The 20,244-nt window shown below is 37.6% G+C and overlaps 2 protein-coding genes and 1 long non-coding RNA gene across 4 annotated transcripts; all 3 read left to right on the top strand.

Moving 5' to 3' along the window:
• Nucleotides 1–1,617: 1,617 nt before the first annotated feature.
• Nucleotides 1,618–3,625, top strand: LOC103403490 (D-galacturonate reductase-like). The gene is made up of 4 exons (XM_070815496.1): nt 1,618–2,031; nt 2,462–2,705; nt 2,812–2,991; nt 3,199–3,625. Exons 1-4 carry the CDS (start codon nt 1,712–1,714, stop codon nt 3,409–3,411), a joined length of 957 nt encoding a protein of 318 aa, XP_070671597.1. The 5' UTR covers nt 1,618–1,711; the 3' UTR covers nt 3,412–3,625.
• An 876-nt stretch (nt 3,626–4,501) lies between these two features.
• Nucleotides 4,502–6,066, top strand: LOC103403476 (uncharacterized). Of its 2 annotated transcripts, none has more exons than XR_524174.4 (3): nt 4,502–4,793; nt 5,200–5,312; nt 5,801–6,066. It is a non-coding gene; the product is annotated as an uncharacterized lncRNA (long non-coding RNA). The 2 variants fall into 2 exon arrangements; XR_001786031.3 differs by having other exon boundaries at nt 4,520–4,793; nt 5,200–5,358.
• An 11,953-nt stretch (nt 6,067–18,019) lies between these two features.
• LOC103403467 (D-galacturonate reductase-like) lies at nt 18,020–19,887 on the top strand. The gene is made up of 4 exons (XM_008342315.4): nt 18,020–18,441; nt 18,691–18,934; nt 19,032–19,211; nt 19,425–19,887. Exons 1-4 carry the CDS (start codon nt 18,122–18,124, stop codon nt 19,635–19,637), a joined length of 957 nt encoding a protein of 318 aa, XP_008340537.1. The 5' UTR covers nt 18,020–18,121; the 3' UTR covers nt 19,638–19,887.
• Nucleotides 19,888–20,244: the final 357 nt, after the last annotated feature.

Raw genomic sequence — 20,244 nt, 5'->3', positions numbered from 1 at the left:
TAAAAAGAGGGTAAGAAAAAGAATGAGTTTTCGTTTCATATTGGAGCCAGAACCAACATCAGTTTGTCTTTATTCGATAGTTACATGTTACTGATTCTTCAACTGGAATGTTCTGTTCGACATATTCAAGTCTTTGCGAAAAGTCGTAGGTCACAATAATACTGTAATTCAAATGTCAAGTAAGCAAGTCAACTTCTAAATCATTATTGTCTAAGAGTAATATTATTCATACCATATTTTTATACCATAATTCTATATCAGCTTAGGTGACCTCTAATATGGACAGTCACATTATTTGAAAAATTTGCAAAACATAAGGAAAACAAAGAGAAAGACTCATCGTATACCATAATCATCATTTAATTAATTAATTTTTCTTAATTATTAGTTTAGTAAATAATGAACTAAATTTAAAAATCTAATTAATTCAAATGATGTGGCTGTCCACATCAAATGCCACCTAAGGTGGTATGAAAGTATGGTACAAAAACATGGTATGAACAACATTACTCATTGTCTAATAATACGAATTTCAATTTCTAAGACATTGTTTTCAAATAATAAAAATTTCATCGATGCCAGTAAGCAATTCAAATTTGAACTTTTAAAACATTATTGTCTAATAATACTGTAATCCGTATCTTAGATACTCACAGCATTAACATTATTTATCTGTTATTGGTGAGCAACTTGCGTAATGACCGATTCTCATAATCGAATTCGAACATGTTTACTTATTTAAAATGAGAAAAATCTTGAATAAAAATGAAATAAGAATGATAAGTACAATAATTGTTCAAAGTATGTAAATAACAACCTCCCTTGGTGATCTTGAGCTCGTACCTGATTTTTCATGTAAGACATACCTAATTTCAATGTGCGATCTAATTACTTTTACATTTCGAACACCAAATCGGCCACCTCCTGATCTTCGACGCAAGCCAAGGCAATAAATCATATCCAGCCAGTCCAGCTGAAAATGTGTCTAAGATAGCATAATGAATGTGTTTCTACGCACTGACAATATTTCTTTTCTTTCGCACGATATCTTTATCTTATTGAGTTATAGTCCTAGGGTAATATATATATATATATATATATCTTTATCTCATAAAATTTTCTTTTAATAAAAAATTATATTTATACTTGAGAGTGAGATCAATGAGGATGAGCAAAGTCACACAACAAAATTTGTCATAATAATTTAGTATCAAATTTGTCAATCACGTGAGTCAAATTTAAAATTTCTTACTTACAGAACTTCAATATTAAGTGACAAATTCATAAGTAAGTAAGATGATATGTATAATTTGTAAAAGCAAATTTTAAAGAAACGTAAAAAGCCAGGCTAGCAACAAAATTCATAATTTTGTTTACATTACATTTGGTATTTTACATTACATTTGGTATAATTTGGTATTTTACATTACATTTGTTTGCCGGATAGATACGACTACGACATATTCTGGTAGGCCAAAAACCAAGAAACGTCTTTTAACCGCTGCCATCACACGTCATGACATTCAAACCATAAACTGTAACTAAATAAATGACTTATGACATGGTCTACACGCAGGTGCATGCCTATATAAACGGAAGACAATGGTAAAGCTGGATACCAAGATATCTTCTAGTTCCATAGACTTCTCTCTAATTTCTTGACGAGAATATTTGAAAGCTTAAATTCTTGATCGGCGTACGCTAATTAGTAATGACGCCAATGATAGTTCCTGAGGTAACACTGAGCTCCTGTGACACGACGATGCCAGTGATCGGCATGGGGACTTCATCGTACCCTAAAGTTGACCCTGAAACAGCCAAGGCTGCAATTCTTGAAGCCATCAGAGCGGGCTACCGCCACTTCGACACTGCCTTTGTATACGGGTCAGAGCAAGATCTGGGGGAAGCCATAGCTGAGGCACTGCGTCTTGGACTCGTCAAGTCCAGGAGTGAGCTCTTCATCACCACCAAGCTTTTTGCCAGCTTTGCTGAAAGAGAGCTTGTAGTGCCTGCCATCAACAAGAGTTTAAGGTTTGAATGATAGTATGACAAAGGGAGGCAGATTGTTTGCATATTCTTATTGTTTTTTGTCTTATTATCTCTATAAAAAATCAATATAAAATATTGACGTGGCTTAACTGTGACCGCACATAATAGGAGGGGATGGAAAGGGTACCCAAACAGGAGGGCAGACAATCTACCTCCATGACAAAGTTACAGTTTAATCAATCAATTCATATTTCATATTATTAAGGACTCGTTTGATAACATTTCACGTTTCAAATTCCAATTTTAAAAACTCACAAAATAGCTTTCAATTTTTAGTTATAAATTTTCTGATAAAATAAAAACTGAAAAATCAAATATTTATGAAATAGCTCCTAAATGAAAGTTGAAACCCTAGCTAATTAACTTTTGTTTGCTATTAGTTAACACTATAAATCATGAATGAATTATGTAGGAATCTGCAATTGGAGTATGTGGATATGTACCTAATACATTGGCCCTTCAAATTTGGGAAAGTGGTGAGCTCTATGCCAGTGGAAAAGGGGGTGCTGCTACCCTTAGACATCAAGTCAGTTTGGGAAGGCATGGAAGAATGCAAGAGATTGGGCCTTGCGAGGGGCATTGGCGTGAGTAACTTCACTTCCGAGATGATTGAGGACCTCCTTTCCATCGCCAAAATCCCTCCCGCCCTCAACCAAGTACATATACATTCCTACTTTATGATCAGTTATCTTTTTATATATACATGCATGTATAAGGCTATATATTTTATTTGTTAATTCATTTGTATGTTATACTATACAGTTGGAGATGAACCCACTTTGGCAGCTGAAGAAACTGAGGGAGTTCTGTAAGGCAAAGGGCATTCATGTAACGGCCTACTCTCCGTTAGGTTCATCCGGGACTAAATTTGGAGGCAACAAAGTCTTAGGCTCAAAAGTCCTCCAAGACATTGCCGAATCCAAAGGAAAAACAACTGCTCAGGTAGCTAGTTAATCAGTCTTGAAGACGAAGTTAAATTCCCTTATAATGAATGGTTCCACGGTACACATGTAACTGAAGAAAATGATATTGTTTTAAATTAGTAGTGGACCGCTGAACTGTCTCTAAAACTTTAATAATTAGCACAACTACTTTTGTTTAATTTGCCACCTAATATAAATTTTCTTCTTTCTTTTTAATGATCTGCAGATAGCGTTGAGATGGGTGTACCAGCAAGGGGTGAGCTTGGTAACAAAGAGCGTCAACAAGGAAAGAATGAATCAGAACATTGACATCTTCGGTTGGTCCTTGACTGAGGAGGAATTAGACGAGATTAGTCGTCTTCCTCAACACAAAACAATCACCTTCGCCTCAATTATGGGACCGCATGATGTTGTGCTCCAGATCGATGCTGGATTATGATCAATCCATCATTTCAGATCTTCACTTCATCCTAGCTAGGATCCCCCGTACTCTTTTATCTTTTATTCTTAATTATACTGTATTCTTTTTCTCTTTCTTTTGCCGTTCAGAATTCCATAAGTTTCCGCAAGTTCCACGGTTGTTTGGAACTTTCGGCATATATGTGTGTGTACTAGTCGAAGTTCCATAATATATCCAATTACTGTTCCCGCAAGTTCCACTGTTTCAAAAACTAAGACAAAAATATTAGTAATTGAAAAAAGGGGCTTTTAGATTTAGGTCATAGAATGTTTTTAGGAGTGAGTCCAGTTATCTAATTATATGTTTTGATTTCTTTTATACTCATTTTATATTTTCTAAAAATATTAAAATCAATTAAAATCTTCTAATATTATGCATTTTTCAACTCCAAAAAATATAATTAATATCTTATAACAAAAAAACTAATATACTAACATAAATTTATCTACAAAACATTCTAACAAATATATGAATGTATATTATACCTATACATGAGATATGAAATCTAATTAAAAGGTAGAAAAAAATAACATACCTACAAGTAAGACACATTAATCTGTGACATGTTGATTATTAAAAAAAAAATCTGTCATATAGGTAGATAAATATAATTAACCTGTGATATAAGTTGATTATAAAAATTAAAAATAAAATATATAAATAGGGTTTAAAGCAGAAGGAAGAATAAGAAATAACAAAAAGATAAATAAAAAGAAATAAGCAAAGAGATAATTGGGAAGAAATTTGATTTTAACAATAAATCTTATCATTGAACTAGGGCTGGGCAAACGGGTACAGGAACCGCGGGTAGGGGCGGGTAATGACGGTTCGGGGCGGGTACGGGCCTGTTCCTACTTTTAAAAAAGAGAAATGGGGCGGGCCGGGGCGGGCCTTTGTGATTTTCGGTTCGGGCCGGTTCCTGGAGTATAGGAACCGCGGGTACCTGAACCGGTCCGTTTGTAATTAAAATGAATGGACCAGATTGATGAATAAGCTACCATATCTAATCTGAGCCGTTGTTTTAGTTTTACCTAAGTTCTCTATCTTTCTCATCCCCGATTCCCGACTCTCTCACTGTCACTCTCTTAAACTCTCAGACCTCAGTCCCTCGACTCGACAGTTCCCGTCCTTCGACTCCCTCGACTCCCTCGACTCCAATCCCCTCACCAACCGTCGATTCTCCTCGACGAATACAACGGCACCACCCATCATCCTCCTCGACAACATCCCAGATAACCCAGGCCATCACCCTTGCCGTCGATTCTCTCATGTTCGACAGCAACCCCCGCCGTCGTGATCGCCATCACCCCATCACCGTCGTCGAGGACACTGGTACCAGCCATCATCCCTCTAAAATTTAGGTAATTTTGAATTAGGGTTTTGTTATTAATTTGAATTTTGGGTGTAGGGATTTTAGGGTTTTTAAATTGGAATTTGGGATTTTGGGGTTTTCGGGATTTTAGGGTTTTTAAATTGGATTTTATGTTTGAAGATATGACTCCAATTTGTTATAATCGGTCCATTGAGGAGAGGCATGGACTTGGTAGCTACAAATCTCTGTCTTCTTAATAAAAACTATCCGGATTAGCAAAAACCTAGTCACAACTTTGTTGTTTTCTCCACAAGCTTGTACATTTAGTTCGGATTTTGATAGCATGGTGCTCACTATCCATTAGGCAGAAAAGGTGTTGGTTTTCTGTCCATTTTTTTCCCATGAACCAGCGACTTCCCGTCTTGTTTTAATGATGTTACTTTGCCTACTTTCAGCTTTCTGCTCTTGGAAGGTATCTAGTTTGAGGTAGCTTTGGGCAAGATGGCAGGAAAGAAGGGATAAAAATGACGGGTCTTCGGATGACAGACGGTCTAATGCTGATGAATAGGTTTTCATATGTTGACTACGCTTGAATTGGAACATAGAAACTGCAAGTTACTTTCTGGATTCCTTGAGTGTGCTTAGTAAAGAAAGTGTTTTCTGTTTCATTTTCCAGTCTTGATTTCGTTACGACTTATAAGATTTACTGCTAGTTATTAGATCCGTTCATTGTTTTCTGGGATGTGGTTTTACGTTCACACAACTTCTGCATTGCCTAGTGAATTAAAGTGAAAGAATGTCATAGTATAATAACATGATGATACTTCTCAGCCTTTTTGGTCTTTTGTCGGTCAACAATCTGTGTGTTGTGTGTTCACTCTGTTTAATTGTGCTGCCTGCTTGTGTTTCCCATCCCAGAGAGTAATTATTTGCTTTGAACCAATCAGAAAGCAACAAAGTCAGGGTTTAAATTATGGTTTAAAGTCAGGGTTTAATTATTTGCTGCCTGCTTGACATTTTTTCACGTTTCTAATAAAATCTATTTATGTTATACAGGACACACCTCTGGAGAAGTTGGAGTCGGACACACCTTGGTTAGACTGATATAATTCAGTGGCAGAGGCAGAGGCTCTCTCTTTTCTAGCGGAGTTCCAGTGGCAGAGGCTCTCTCTTTTCTTAAACAGGTGGTTTTTAATAAAAATGTTGTCACTAATAAGACTGCATTATTGCAATCTGTGCAATGTGTTTTGTGCAAACTGCAATCAGTGTAAACTGGAATCTGTGCAATCTGTGCAATATGTGCAATTTTTTTCAAACTGCAATCTGTGATTTTTTCCATACTGGAATCTGTGCAAACTGTAAACTGGAATCTGTGCAGTTTTTTCAAACTGCAATCTGTGCAGCAAACATTTTTAAACAGCAAAAAAAAAAAAAAAAGGACCCGTGTACCCGGACCGAACCGGCCCGTTTCAACCAGGTCGGGTAAGGTCCGGTTCCTATTTTCAGATTTGTAATGCCCGTCCCGGCCCGCCCCGTCTCCTTTAATTCAGGGTTCGGTCCGGTCCCTTCAAAAATGGGCCCGGCCCGGCCCGTGCCCAGCCCTACATTGAACAAATAACTATTGATAATTAAATAATTAAATATAACAAATTGGACTTATTTTAATAAACTAGACTATTCCTACTATTGGCTCAAAAAATTGGACTTATATCAAGTTTGCCTTTGAAAAAAATAAAAAAATTGGGAGCCTGTTCATCTTCCACATCTCCCTCACCCAAACATATGAAAATTCAATCATCATCTTCCACATGGATGTCACATTCAAGAATCCTTCGAACATAATCGTTCGAGTTATGAATTCCAGTCGGTTTCACAATTGCTTCATCCTCCTCTTCCTCCGTCCTCTTCATCTCCACTTCCCTTATGTTCTCCAACCACTTCACAGAATTCATCAGCTAGCCCTCGTCCTCTTTATCTCCACCTCCTCTCCCCAAACCCCAAGTCCGTCCTCCTGTCACGGCTCAAACTTCCTGGTAGCGCAGGACTCCACGGCGTAGCCGGAGTTCTTGGGATCGTTTTTTATGGTGATTTCGGCGGAGCGGTTGATGCAATTGATGTAAAATCTGAAATGTTTCCAAAATAGGCTTCTTCGGAGACTTGAATTGGATTTGATGCTTTTGGACATGAAATTACAAAGGGTCTGCCATTCTTTTTATTTTTTCAATTACCAATATTTTTGTTTTTTTTGAACTCAAAAAGAAAAAAAATGAAATAGTAATTGAGTTGAAGTAAAAATCGATTGGGCTTGAATTTTATGAGGGGGACAAGTGGAAAGAAAACGGCTAGTTTTTAAACACAATAAGTATGAAGGGTTGATAAATTCATCCTATTATCCTATTTTTTTCACCCACATTTTAATGAAAATATTAGTGACATGTTTATTCTTATAGAAAAAGACTTTTAAACCCAACCCCTTTTCTCCCCCCCCCCCCCCTCAACCGTCTCTCTTTGCGTCCCTTGTGGTTTGCTCTCTCTTCCGTTTCATCTCTTCCTCGGCTTCAACAGCCACGACAGAAAGTTGTTGTTGGTCTAAAACTTTCTTGTAGCCTAGACCGCAATAGTTACTTATTGTTGGAGAATGCAAGAGACTAATGACCATCCAAATTTCAAAGGAAACAATAAGCTCATTTGGGATTTTGCCCTTGTATTATTTCAGTACCAAGATTGGAGATTTTGGGTTGAAAACAGAGGCAGAGGATCAGAGGAAGCATGGGAGATTGTGGTGGTGGAGGAAGGGCAAGGAGAGGAGGAGGAGAAGGAGAGCGGCGGAATGAGAAGAGGGAAGGGATGATAAGGGGAAAGAGGGTTAGTTGTCCTTCGTGGGCTACTCTTTCTTCCCTACTTTGTCTTCTTGACTTGCAACCATGGCTACTAATTAACGCATTTGGCTACTACAGGAAGTTCAAGGAGGGTCTGGGGGTGCAAAGAATGAAGGTGTAGTGGGTGGGAAAATAAGGTTTTAGTTTATTACATTTTTTATAATGGGTGAAATTATAATGTAACTCCTCTTGTGTAAGTTTATCTTACATTGTCGGTCCCAAGCTCGGATAAAGGATGAGGGAGAGGGCGTCAGGTAGTCGACAGTCGACACTCCTAGTTACGTCGAATCCTTATGGAAAATGAATCCAGAACAAAATCGCGCTAAACCTAGGGCGTCACCTGTAAATGACGCGCTGTGTGGCCCGAGCACAGTGACAAATGAGCAAGGGTTGTTGTATCTCAATCGACACCCGGATGCAGTGTTAAATGAGCAAGGGGGTCATAGAAACTTCTTTTTGAACAACTCCACTCAAAGTTGTTTGGAAGCATATGCTTCTGTCAACTTTACACATGACACACAAAAGAAGTACTTTGATCCTATTAGACGAGGGATGATGAATAAGCTAGGACAGAAGGGTAGAGTTCAAGAGAGTAAAATGCGTTTAGGAACGTGGAATAGAGGAACCTTGATGGGAAAATATATGGAAGTAGTGGAAGTTATGGTGAGGAGATGGATAAGCATTATGTGTCTACAAGAAACTAAGTGGGTTGGTCTTAAGGCAAATGATCTAGAAAACTCAGGTTTTAAACTTTGGTATTCGGGCACAAATAGAATGAGAAACGGTGTTGGCATCATCATGGACAAGACCTTAACACAAGATGTTGTAGATGTCAAAAGGGTAGGAGATAGAATTATGGCAATCAAGATTGTAATAGGACAAGAACTCATCAATGTGATTAGTGCGTACGCACCTCAAGTAGGGTTGGATACGAGTTTGAATGAGAAATTTTGGAAATATCTTGGAGACTTGGTGCAAGGAATTGCTCAGACAAAGAAAATATTTATATGAGGAGATTTAAATGGACACGTGGGCAAGGAGACATGCAACTATGGAGGTTTTCATGGTGGCCATGGTTTTGGGGAGATAAACGAGAATGGGGAAGCCATCTTGGATTTTGCAATGACATATGATCTCTTCTTAGTCAACACCTTATTTAAGAAGAGAGAAGAACATGTGATCACCCACAAGAATAGATCGGCAAAAACACAAATAGATTTTCTTCTAATGAGGAAAAGGGATCGTATAACTTATAAGGATTGCAAAGTTATACCGGGAGAGAGCTTGGCTAATCAACATCGCTTGTTAGTGATGTATGTACATATCAAAAGAGAGAAAAAAAGAACAAGACCTGAAAGTGCGCAAGGACTAGATGGTGGAATCTAAAAGGAGAAAAACAAGTCATTTTCAAAGAGAAATTATTCACCCAATGCGTATGGGATAGAGAGGGGGAAGCTAGCCAAATGTGGGATTTCATGGCTAGTTGTATCCGAAAAGTAGCAAAAGAGGTATTAGGAGAGTCCAAAGGCTTTCCTCCACACCAAAAGGAATCTTGGTGGTGGAATGAGGAGGTACAAACAAAGGTGAAGGCTAAGAAGGAATGTTGTAAAGCCCTATACAAGGATATGACGGATGAAAATGGTGAAATGTATAGAATAACGAAGCAGGAGGTGAAGAAAGCTGTGAGAGAAGCTAAGCTAGTGGCTTATGACGATATGTATAAGCAACTAGATACCAAAGAAAGAGAGTTAGATATCTATAAACTAGCTAAAGCAAGGGAAAATAAGACAAGATACCTAAACCAAGTGAGGTGCATCACGGATGAGGATGGAAAATTTCTTGCTACAGAGAACGTGATCAAATACAGATGGAGAGATTATTTTCATAATCTTTTCAATGAAGGACATGAAATGAGTACTTCTTTGGGGGAGTTGAGTAACTCAGAAGAGTGTAGAAACTACTCATTTTGCCGCCGAATCAGGAAAGAATAAGTGGTTGTAGCTTTGAAAAAGATGAAGCATAGAAAAGCAGTGGGCCCAAATGATATACCAATTGAAGTGTGGAAAGTCTTGGGAGAGACGAGTATAGTATGGCTCACAGACCTTTTCAATAGGATTTTGAAAACGAAAAAGATGCCCAATGAGTGGCGAAAGAGCACTTTGGTGCCTATCTACAAGAATAAGGGCGACGTACAAAATTGCATAAACTATAGGGGTATTAAGCTAATGAGTCATACAATGAAGCTCTGGGAGAAAGTCATTGAGCATAGATTGAGGCAAGAGACACAGGTTTTGGACAACCAATTCGGGTTCATGCCAAAGTGTTCAACCATGGATGCAATTTATCTCTTACGAAGATTGATGGAAAGATATAGAGATAGGAAAAAGGATTTACACATGGTCTTTATAGATTTGGAAAAAACATATGATAGGGTCCCAAGCGACATTCTTTGGAGGATTTTAGAGAAGAAAGAAGTACGAGTATCATATATCCAAGCTATAAATGATATGTATGATGGAGTAAAGACTGCCGTAAGAACTCATAAAGGACAAATTGAAAGCTTCCCCATAACTGTTGGGTTACATCAAGGCTCATCTTTAAGTAATTACCTTTTTGCATTGGTAATGGATAAGTTAACGGGACATATTCAAGATGATATTCCTTGGTGTATGCTTTTCGTAGACGATATAGTGTTGATAGATGAAACTCAGGAATGGGTAAATGTGAAGTTTAACCTTTGGAGAGAAGTGTTGGAATCTAAAGGTCTTCGCCTAAGCCGATCAAAGATAGAATATATGGAGTGCAAGTTCAATGCAAATGGAGGCCAAAATGAGTTAGGGGTGAGGATCGGAGATCAGGAAGTACCAAAGAGTGATCGCTTTCGCTACCTAGGATCGATCTTGCAAAAGAACGGAGAATTAAATAGAGACCTCAACCATAGAATACAAGCTGGATGGATGAAATGAAAGAGTAACTTCGGTTGCAAACTGCTGGAGGACCTTCTCTCTCTCTTTCTCTCACTTTAGCGTCAGTAACTTCGGTTGCAAACTGCTGGAGGACCTCCTTTCCATCGCCAAAATCCCTCCCACTCTCAACCAAGTATGATTATTTTTGTGGATATGTATGCATACACATACAATCAAGTTAAACCGTCTATATTTTAAGTGATCATTCAAGCATCATATCTGCAAAAAATGGTCCAAAGTTCAAGATTGTTATGTCATCTAAACGGTATTCGGCTGGGTTGAAGATTTAAATTTAAATATGTTTTGTGGCTGGAGATGAGCCTAGCTTGGCAGAAAGAAATTGAGAGAGTTCTGTAAGGCAAATGGAATCCCATGCTACAACTTACTCTCTTTTCGGTGCAGCTAAAATTAAATGGGAGACAATGAGACAATAGTGTTTTAGGGTCGCATGTCCTCGATGACATTGCCAAAGAAAAGGAAAAACAACGGCTCAAGTACATTACGACTCCTTCGTTCTTTACATATATCTTTCGATCTTCTCCCTTCCAATATCACTTGTATTGGTTGTACTTTTTTTACGTGTTCTCGATCCTCTCGCTTCAACAATGCATACATTAAAGCATGGTAACACAAAGCTTCAACAAGGAAAGAATGAATCATAATCTTGACATCTTCGATTGGTCTTTGACTGAGGAGGAATTAGAAATTCAGAATGTAATTACAGTAACTACATGAAGTTCATTTGCGTATGGTAGCCATTGTATTGTAATATTTACCCTATTTGTATACATTTCAAGTGTTAACTAACTGGTCGTAGGTTCGAATTCTTCTTGCTAGAGCTAGATGGGCCTCTCCGAAAGCTTCCCCTCATAGTTTTGGATTCTCGTATTAGCAAATAACAAGTCATATGGTCAATTATTAGAGGGTGATGCTATCCACGAACCCATTTTTACCTCTCACACACCTCTCTCTATTTTCAGCTATCAGATCAAATGAATTGAAGAAAATCAATGGACAAATTAGATAAAACAATAAATGAGCGTTTGTTTGCCCTCACTAACTGTCACTGGACTAGACTGGACTAACTATTAGTCCAGTTTGGTGTTTGTTATCATGTGAGACTAGTCTTAATGAGACTAGCCCGAACTCGCCTACATTAAAGGCTTCACTAAGAGGTCTTACTGAGGCCCTCCAAAAACTACAGGATTGCTAGTCCCGTCTCCCCCGCGCCTTTTCGTCACCGTGTCTGCTAGAAAACTCACCTTCATCTCTCTAAAACAGAAATAAGAAGTCACAGAAGATATTCCATTAAAGACTGGTCTTCATATCTCTAAAAACAGAGCAAAAACCAAGAACGGAAAAAAAAAAGGGAAAAAAATTCACTTCTTGCGCAATTAGTAGAGAAATCAAGAAAAGAAAATAAGGGAATCCACAGTTCTCTGCCCACTCCCAACACCTCATCATGCTCAGTTCGAGAACCAAGTCATATATAGGTTCAACCACGACCTCAATGGAGATAGAGAGGTTGGGGATTTTGAGTGAATTTTTTGGGTGGGGGATGAGATGGGTTTGTGGGAAGAGGTGGTGAGGAAGATTGCGGATTTTAGTTGCATCGTTGGTGAAGCAAATGGAGAGACTCTCTACCATCACTTTGGTTGCATCGCTTGTTTGGGTTAGAGAGAGACGGTGGGAGGGAGAGAAATGGCCAGTGGGTAGGAGGGACAAAAATGGGAAAAAGGGAAAGGGAGCAGAAGGTTACAGGATTGGAGAGGGATTAGAGAGATGATTCTAGAAGGAAAAAAAAAAGGAAAAAGATAAACTAATAATAATATATTAATTAATATATATATTAAATTAATATAAAATATTTTAATATTGTAATCCTACTTCTTAGTCCGACACTGCACCAAACGTTTCACTAAGCTAGTCCAGCTTAGTCTAGTCTAAGTCAGTCCAGCTTAGTTCCTTAAGCTAATTCAGTCCGAGATAGTTCGGTGCAACAAACACACCCTAAGGGTAAGCTAATATGGAAAAAAAAAGTCATTTCAGAGAGTTAGGTAAAATGTGGCCATGCAACAAGCTCTTCTGTTACCCCACATTAATGCTTCTATTCTATTACATACACTTAGTGAATAATAGTTAAGGCAAACTCTAAATTGCCCCAAAGTTTCCCAAAGCCTAAAGCAAACGTTCAACAGAGGCCTCGAAAGACTTGATTCAGGAAAGCTCGTTGCTTCCTCTGCTCCTGAATGCACCCTCTCGCCTACCTTCTAACAAAAATCACGACTCTTTCCTATGATAAAAAAAGGAATAAACGATGACCTATTCAACAAAACGATCAACCGACCACCTACTGATCATACTTGATGGACTTGTAAATGTGACGAACAAACAGCAAAGCAGCGCGGAAACTTACGGTGCCAAGCATGAGAAAGAAGCAGTAGCAAATGTAGGCCATGTAACCGAAGAAGAATGACGTTTGCATAAAACCAGACATATCTGATCGGGCGTAGTAATAATACAAGCAGTAACCATATATGAAGAGGCCAGTGGGTCCACCGCATGGGAAAGACCTGTCGCAAATCAAGAACTCTCATTAGTCCAGCCACACAAGTCATAGAAAAAGGAAAACATATTCAATAAATATATGCTCTGCTATATGGATTCAGAGTCACGAAGACATGGGTTCACAGAGTCATAACTCAAAAGTAATGACACTAGTCACTGAAAGCATATAACATTATAGGGAAAACAACTTGAAAACCCCGAAGATCATTAGTACCAAACAACTTCTACCCTATTTATGCAAAGTATATATAGAAATTTGTAGTTTTGGACAAACGATAAAAAAATCAACACTATATTAGACATTACTGATAATCTATGTATACTGTTATGAAACGAGCACCACAAGTTGTCTCTCAAAAAAAATATTTGAAGAATCCATTAAGGAGAGGAGACTCTCTATATATATATATATAATTGAAAAAAAGGAATAACATCTTATGTTAAAATCTAATTTATAAGTTCATTAAATCTAACAGTTGAGATCCAATACGATCAAAATCTAATGGTAAAAGAAAAATCCAACCGCCCCAAATTAAATCTAATGGCTAATACAATTTGAAAAAAAAAATTTAAATCAAAGTTCACCCAAAAACTTTTGTTTCATGTGATTTTTCAATATTTATCAGAATTTAAGTTAAAATGTCCATAAAAATAAATTATGATAGTTTACATAAGTTTTTTTTTTTTAAGTCATTTTGAAAAAAAAGTTTTAACCTAAATTCATTCTTTAACTATCTCGGGTTAAAAATTTAACCCAATATAGTTGGAGCAGAAAAACCGTTTTCTGGGTTAAAAATGTTAGATTTGAACTCAAAGGGTTGGAGATGGTGATAACCAAAAATAGAAGAAATGTAAAAATAAGGCTTTGAGTAAAGGCTGGTTTGGTATTGCTGTGCTTTGAAAAAAAAAACTGTTTATGCTGTGCTGTGAGAATAACCGGCTGTGAAATAAAGCTGTAGAGTGTTTGGTAAATTTTTTTGTAAAAATGCTTTTGAAAAAAAAAAAGCAGTATTATAGTGTTTGGTAAACTTTTATGTAAAACAGATGTGAAAAAGCCGGTTTTTCAAATCTGGGTTTTGCAGCTTCTTGTTTTTGGCTTTTTTCACCTAAAATTGTGGAAAAAAAGCTGAAGCTGAATGTTTACCAAACACAAAAAAGCTCCCAACTTTTTTTGATACCAGCTTTTTTCATAATCACTTCAGTACCAAACCAAGCATAAGTCTCTCTCTCTCTCTCTCTCTTTTTTTCAGAATCACTTCAGTACCAAAACAAGCATAACTCTCTCTCTCTCTCTCTCTCTCTCTCTCTCTCTCTCTCTCTCTCTCTCTCTCTCTCTCTCTCTCTCTCTCTCTCTCTCTCTCTCTCTCTCTCTCTCTGTGTGTCTCTGTGAATGGGCAGGGATGTGAATGTGTCCGCACCGACCAAAAAGTTTCACCGATCATTCCTACTCTCTCTCTCTCTCTCACTCTCTCTCTCTCATAGCGAAGCACCAGATGATTGAATGGGCAGGGATGTGAATGTGTCCGCACCGACCAAAAAGTTTCACCGATCATTCCTACTTGACGTTTGGACGAGTATTTTCAAAACGTCGGTTCACTATCATTAAGGGAACTTCTTGGATCACCGCTCTCTCTCTCTCTCATAGCGAAGCACCAGATGATCGAATGGGCAGGGATGTGAATGTGTCCGCACCGACCAAAAAGTTGTTATTATCTCCTATTTCAAAGACTGCGAACCAATATGTCGGCATGCATTAATGTATCAGTAGACAGCGAATGAAAATGCGGCCTAGCTTAATTAGCATGCATGCTTTCAGAAAACAAACCGGCCGATACGTTGTTCCAAGACTTTGTTATCCTCCTTTTTCAAAGTCTACAAACCAATATTTCAGCATGCATTAATATATTTTATATATAAGTAGACAGCAAATGAAAAGGAAGTGGTCCTTGAGATTGTCCACCATCAATCATTTTGGTTATTTGATGAAAAATTATGTTAAATAAGGATCAAAATGACAAAATTACCCTCAATTTAATAAACAATAGGCCAAAATGATTTGGCAAAAATGAGGGTATTTTTGTCATTTAATCCTTATTTAATAGAGATTTTTCATGAAATGACCAAAATGATTGATTGTGGACAAACTCATGGACAAATTCTATTGTTTTCAAGTCTCAGGGATCCAAAAGAGGAGTTATGCAAATCTCAGAAATCATTTTGACTAAAAAGTAAAAAGTCTAATTAGAAATATGGAACAATCAAACCTAGTCTAGTAAGGAAGTCAATAAAAGCTTCTATGTTGGCTATGAGTTATGACTTTATGCTAGCGCTAAAAAGTTGAACATGAACTCCTTCATTGATTTATTTAATACAAGCTATGATCTACACTAACTTAACTTAAATTACCAAAAAAGAAATTCAAACTTGAGTTCAAATAGAAGAGCACATTGCTTTTGCCAACATAACAAAGCCAAAGTCTGCAGCTCTTACAAAATCCAAGGAAAAAAAGATTACCCTATACGGTTAAGGGTTAGTTATTCCTCTCCGGATCTCTTCCTCCTAATCCATCAAATCAGGAAATCCGTGTTATTGGAATTTGATCCAACGGCTGAAGTTATTATAACTTTTAAAGTGGGTCCCTATTTGTAGCCGTTTGATCAAATTTCAACGACACAGATCTTCTGATTTGGTGGATTAGGAGGAAGAGATTCGGAGTGAATCCTTTCCTGGTTGGAGGATACAGAGGAATATTGATACTCTTGACGGTGTAAGATCTCCTCTTACAACTTTTACTTTTGTTGAAGAAAATAATAGTACTGCAGCTTGACAAATTCATTTGTGTTGTAAAAGTTGTGGGGGTGAATGCCCACATGCTTTTGGCAAAAGGTGAGAAGACTTTAGAATAGTAATCATGTTGTTGTAGTATGAAGTTTGTCAAAAAACACCCATTTGACCTTTGTAAGTTTTCACAGGAATGACTCTATTTAAAGAGCATTTTGTGTGTGATCACTACACACTGCAAAAAGGAAAAGAACTGAAAGCAATAATATCAGTATCCTTCACTTCCTTTTTTTTACGTGCAATCATTTTGTGTTATAGTTATTAAATTAAACAGTGTAATATTTTGCATCCGCTTCGTTTGTGTCCCTAACAAAAGTTATCTCTCTAACTTTTACCTATTTATAACAATTTGTTAATTTCACCCCATCTAAATAGTTTATTCTTCATTCTATTTCAATCACGAAATTAAAGATAAAGTCAAAGCAGACACGTGTTTATTCACGGTGGTTAATTAGTCAATGTATTACACAAAATAATGTATTCACAAGCTCCATTGGAGAGTTTAGGTCTCTGCTAGGGAGGCAGATTGTCTGCCCTCCTTTAGACAAGGATTGTCTGCCCTCCTTGTTCCCGTGCCCTCCTGTTTTGTGTGGTCACGGTTAAGTCACGTCAACATTTTATATTGTTTTTTATAGAGATAATAAGACAAAAATGAATAGTAATATAAAATGTTGACGTGGCTTAACCGTGACCACACAAACAAGAGGGCATGGGAGGGCACAGGAACAAGGAGGACAGACAATCCTTGTCCCCCTTCTTTTGGACAAGGATTGTCTGCCCTCCTTGTTCCCGTGCCCTCTTGTGCCTTCCTGTTTTGTGTGATCACAGTTAAGCCACGTCAACATTTTATATTGTTTTTTTTATAGAGATAATAAGACAAAAATGAATAGTAATATAAAATGTTGACGTGACTTAACCGTGACCACACAAATAGGAGGGCATGGGAGGGCACAGGAACAAGGAGGGCAGACAATCCTTGTCCCCTCCTTTTACCATGCCCTTCCCATCCCCTCATTTATGCGGTCATGGTTAAGTCACATCAACATGTCTTATTATCTCTATAAAAAAAATCAATATAAAATGTTGACGTGGCTTAACCGTGACCGCACAATGTAGAAGATGATGGGAAGGGCATGGTAATGGGAGGGCAAACAATCTGCCTCCCTCTGCTAGCCCAGTTGTCTTGTCCAGGCAGAGCCCTGGTCGATGAGTCATGACCTCTTTTTTTTTTTTTTGGAAACCGAGTCATGACTTTTTACGAAAACAGAAGAAGCATGGTCTATAACTTGAGAAATGCTAAAGAGATTCTTTCAAAGTGAGAATTTTTTACAGTTCATAGTTTTACATTAATTTTCGTACCAACATTATATACCATTATGTTAAAAATATAAGGTGACAAAGAGTTCATAAAAAATCATTTTTGAGAGACGTCTCCTAAACTTTATATTTGCAATAAAATATTAGGCCAGATGTGGACATGTACACATATATACAACGCACCTTTTGTGAAAGCAAAAACCCACAATTTGAACACCTGAAAAAACAGATCGCAGTTTATTTTCTAATTTTAATTCGTATTTGTTTGATGAATTTCTCCAAAGTCACGTTTATTATTCACTCTTGGCCATCAAAGGAAAAGCTTACTATTGACCAAAAAAATGAGTCAAGGTTATTAACTTATTTCATTACAAAGATAGAAGAGGGAAAAGGGAGTTCAGAAATTGGGTTGTTTGGTCAGTAATGTTGGCTAACAGTGTCTTCATGTGTGCATGTCCATCGACGAGTAGAAATTTGTATATGAACCAACAATACAAGGTAGTATGTTACGTGTTATAATATAGGTAGATAACATATTTAATTCGTCTTATTCTTAAGATATATATTTTTAATGCTCTTTCACTTATATTATGACACATAGTCAAATTACTTTGTGTTTCGTATACACTGAAAAATCTTCATGAATAGTATTGTTGTCTCGTTGTCCAGGTGCATGCCTATATAAACGCAAGACATTGTTACAACTGGAGGCCAAGATATCTTCTAATTCCATAGACTTCTATCTAAATTCTTGAAGATAATTTGTAAGCTTAAGTTCTCGATCGACGCACATTAATTAGTTAGTAATGACGCCAACGATAGTTCCTGAGGTAACACTGAGCTCTTGTGACATGACGATGCCAGTGATCGGCATGGGGACTTCATCATACCCTAAAGTTGACCCTGAAACAGCCAAGGCTGCAATTCTTGAAGCCATCAGAGCGGGCTACCGCCACTTCGACACGGCCTTCATTTACGGGTCAGAACAAGATCTCGGGGAAGCCATAGCTGAAGCACTCCGTCTTGGACTCGTCAAGTCCAGGAGTGAGCTCTTCATCACCACTAAGCTTTTTGCCAGCTTTGCTGAAAGAGACCTTGTAGTGCCTGCCATCAACATGAGCTTAAGGTATAAATGAGAGTATGACAAAGTTATAATTCAATCAATCAATTCAGATTTCATAATATTAAGGGCTCATTTGATAACAGTTTAGTTTTCAGATTTTAATTTCCAATTTTAAAAACTCACAAAAGTAGCTTTTAATTTTTAGCTTTCTGGTAAAGTGAAAAAAAAGAAAAATTTATCAAACAGCCCCTAAATGAAAGTTGAAACCCTAGCTAATTAACTTTTTTTTTTAATCATGAATGAATTATGTAGGAATCTGCAATTGGAGTATGTGGATATGTACCTAATACATTGGCCCTTCAAATTTGGGAAAGTGGTGAGCTCTATGCCAGTGGAAAAGGGGGTGCTGCTACCCTTAGATATCAAGTCAGTTTGGGAAGGCATGGAAGAATGCAAGAGACTGGGCCTTGCGAGGGGCATTGGCGTGAGTAACTTCACTTCCGAGATGCTTGAGGACCTCCTTTCCATCGCCAAAATCCCTCCCGCCCTCAACCAAGTACATTTACATTCCTACTTTATAATCAGTTAGTTTTTATGCATGCCTAAGGCTATATATTTTATATGTTAATTAAATTGTATGTCAAAATACACAGTTGGAGGTGAACCCACTTTGGCAGCTGAAGAAACTGGGGGAGTTCTGTAAGGCAAAGGGAATTCATGTGACGGCCTACTCCCCGTTAGGTGCATCCGGGACTAGATTTGGAGAAAACAAAGTTTTAGGCACAAAAGTCCTCCAAGACATTGCCAAGTCCAAAGGAAAAACAACTGCTCAGGTGCTAGTTAATCAGTGTTGAATGTCTCATGAAGTTAAATTCTCTTATAATAATGGTTTCACACACCGGACCATCTCTGAAACCTTAACAATTAGGACAACTAGTTTTGTTTAATTTGCCAACTCGCCCGAATATATATTATATACATACAATACATATATGTAGCTTGGCATTGCACTAGTTAATTTTTCCTTTCTTTTTAATGATATGCAGATAGCCTTGAGATGGGTGTACCAGCAAGGGGTGAGCTTGATAACAAAGAGCTTCAATAAGGAAAGAATAAATCAGAACATTGACATCTTCGGTTGGTCCTTGACTGAGGAGGAATTAGACGAGATTAGTCGTCTTCCTCAACAGAAAACAATTATCTTTGCCTCAATTATGGGACCGCATGACGTTGTGCTCCAGATTGATGCTGGATTATGATCAATCAATCGATCATTTCGGACCGTTTCTTTGATGACTTCATCCGCTAGGGCTTTGATATAGCTAGCTAGGGTCGCCCGTACTCTTAGTTAGACTGTATTCGTTTTCTCTTTCAGAATTTCATAAGCTTTTGTAAGTTCTACAGTTGTTTGGAACTTTCGGCATCTGTTCTGGTTAAACTTTGCACGTTGTTTATGTATTTTATATCGTATCTTGAACAGGCATAATAAATTCTTGTGCTTTTTAATTACAGAGTTCGTTTGGATCTGTATATGTGAAGCTCGTAGGCTTGGTTGTATAATCTTCAATGAACTTTTATATTATGTTGGACCACTGTTCTAAAAAACGGCCTAGGCGCTAGGCGGTGGTGAGCTGAGACTTTTTCTTGCAAATTTGGTTGGAAAAATCGGATTGGCTAGGCGGCGCCTATGCGGTGGTGAGCCGAGGCGCTAGGTGGGGTAGGCGGGGCTAGACGGAGCTAGGTGATTTTTTTTTTAATGAAATTAAAAAATAAAATAAAAAATCTTATCTAAGTCTAAGTGGTTTAAAATTGTGAACTTGTTATACATTTGTCATTCTACAATACACCTCACTATGGTTATATGGC

The sequence above is a fragment of the Malus domestica genome, chromosome 16 (genome assembly GCF_042453785.1).
Source record: "Malus domestica chromosome 16, GDT2T_hap1".
Classification (NCBI taxonomy): Eukaryota; Viridiplantae; Streptophyta; class Magnoliopsida; order Rosales; family Rosaceae; genus Malus; species Malus domestica.
This window is presented reverse-complemented; position numbering and strand designations above follow the sequence as displayed.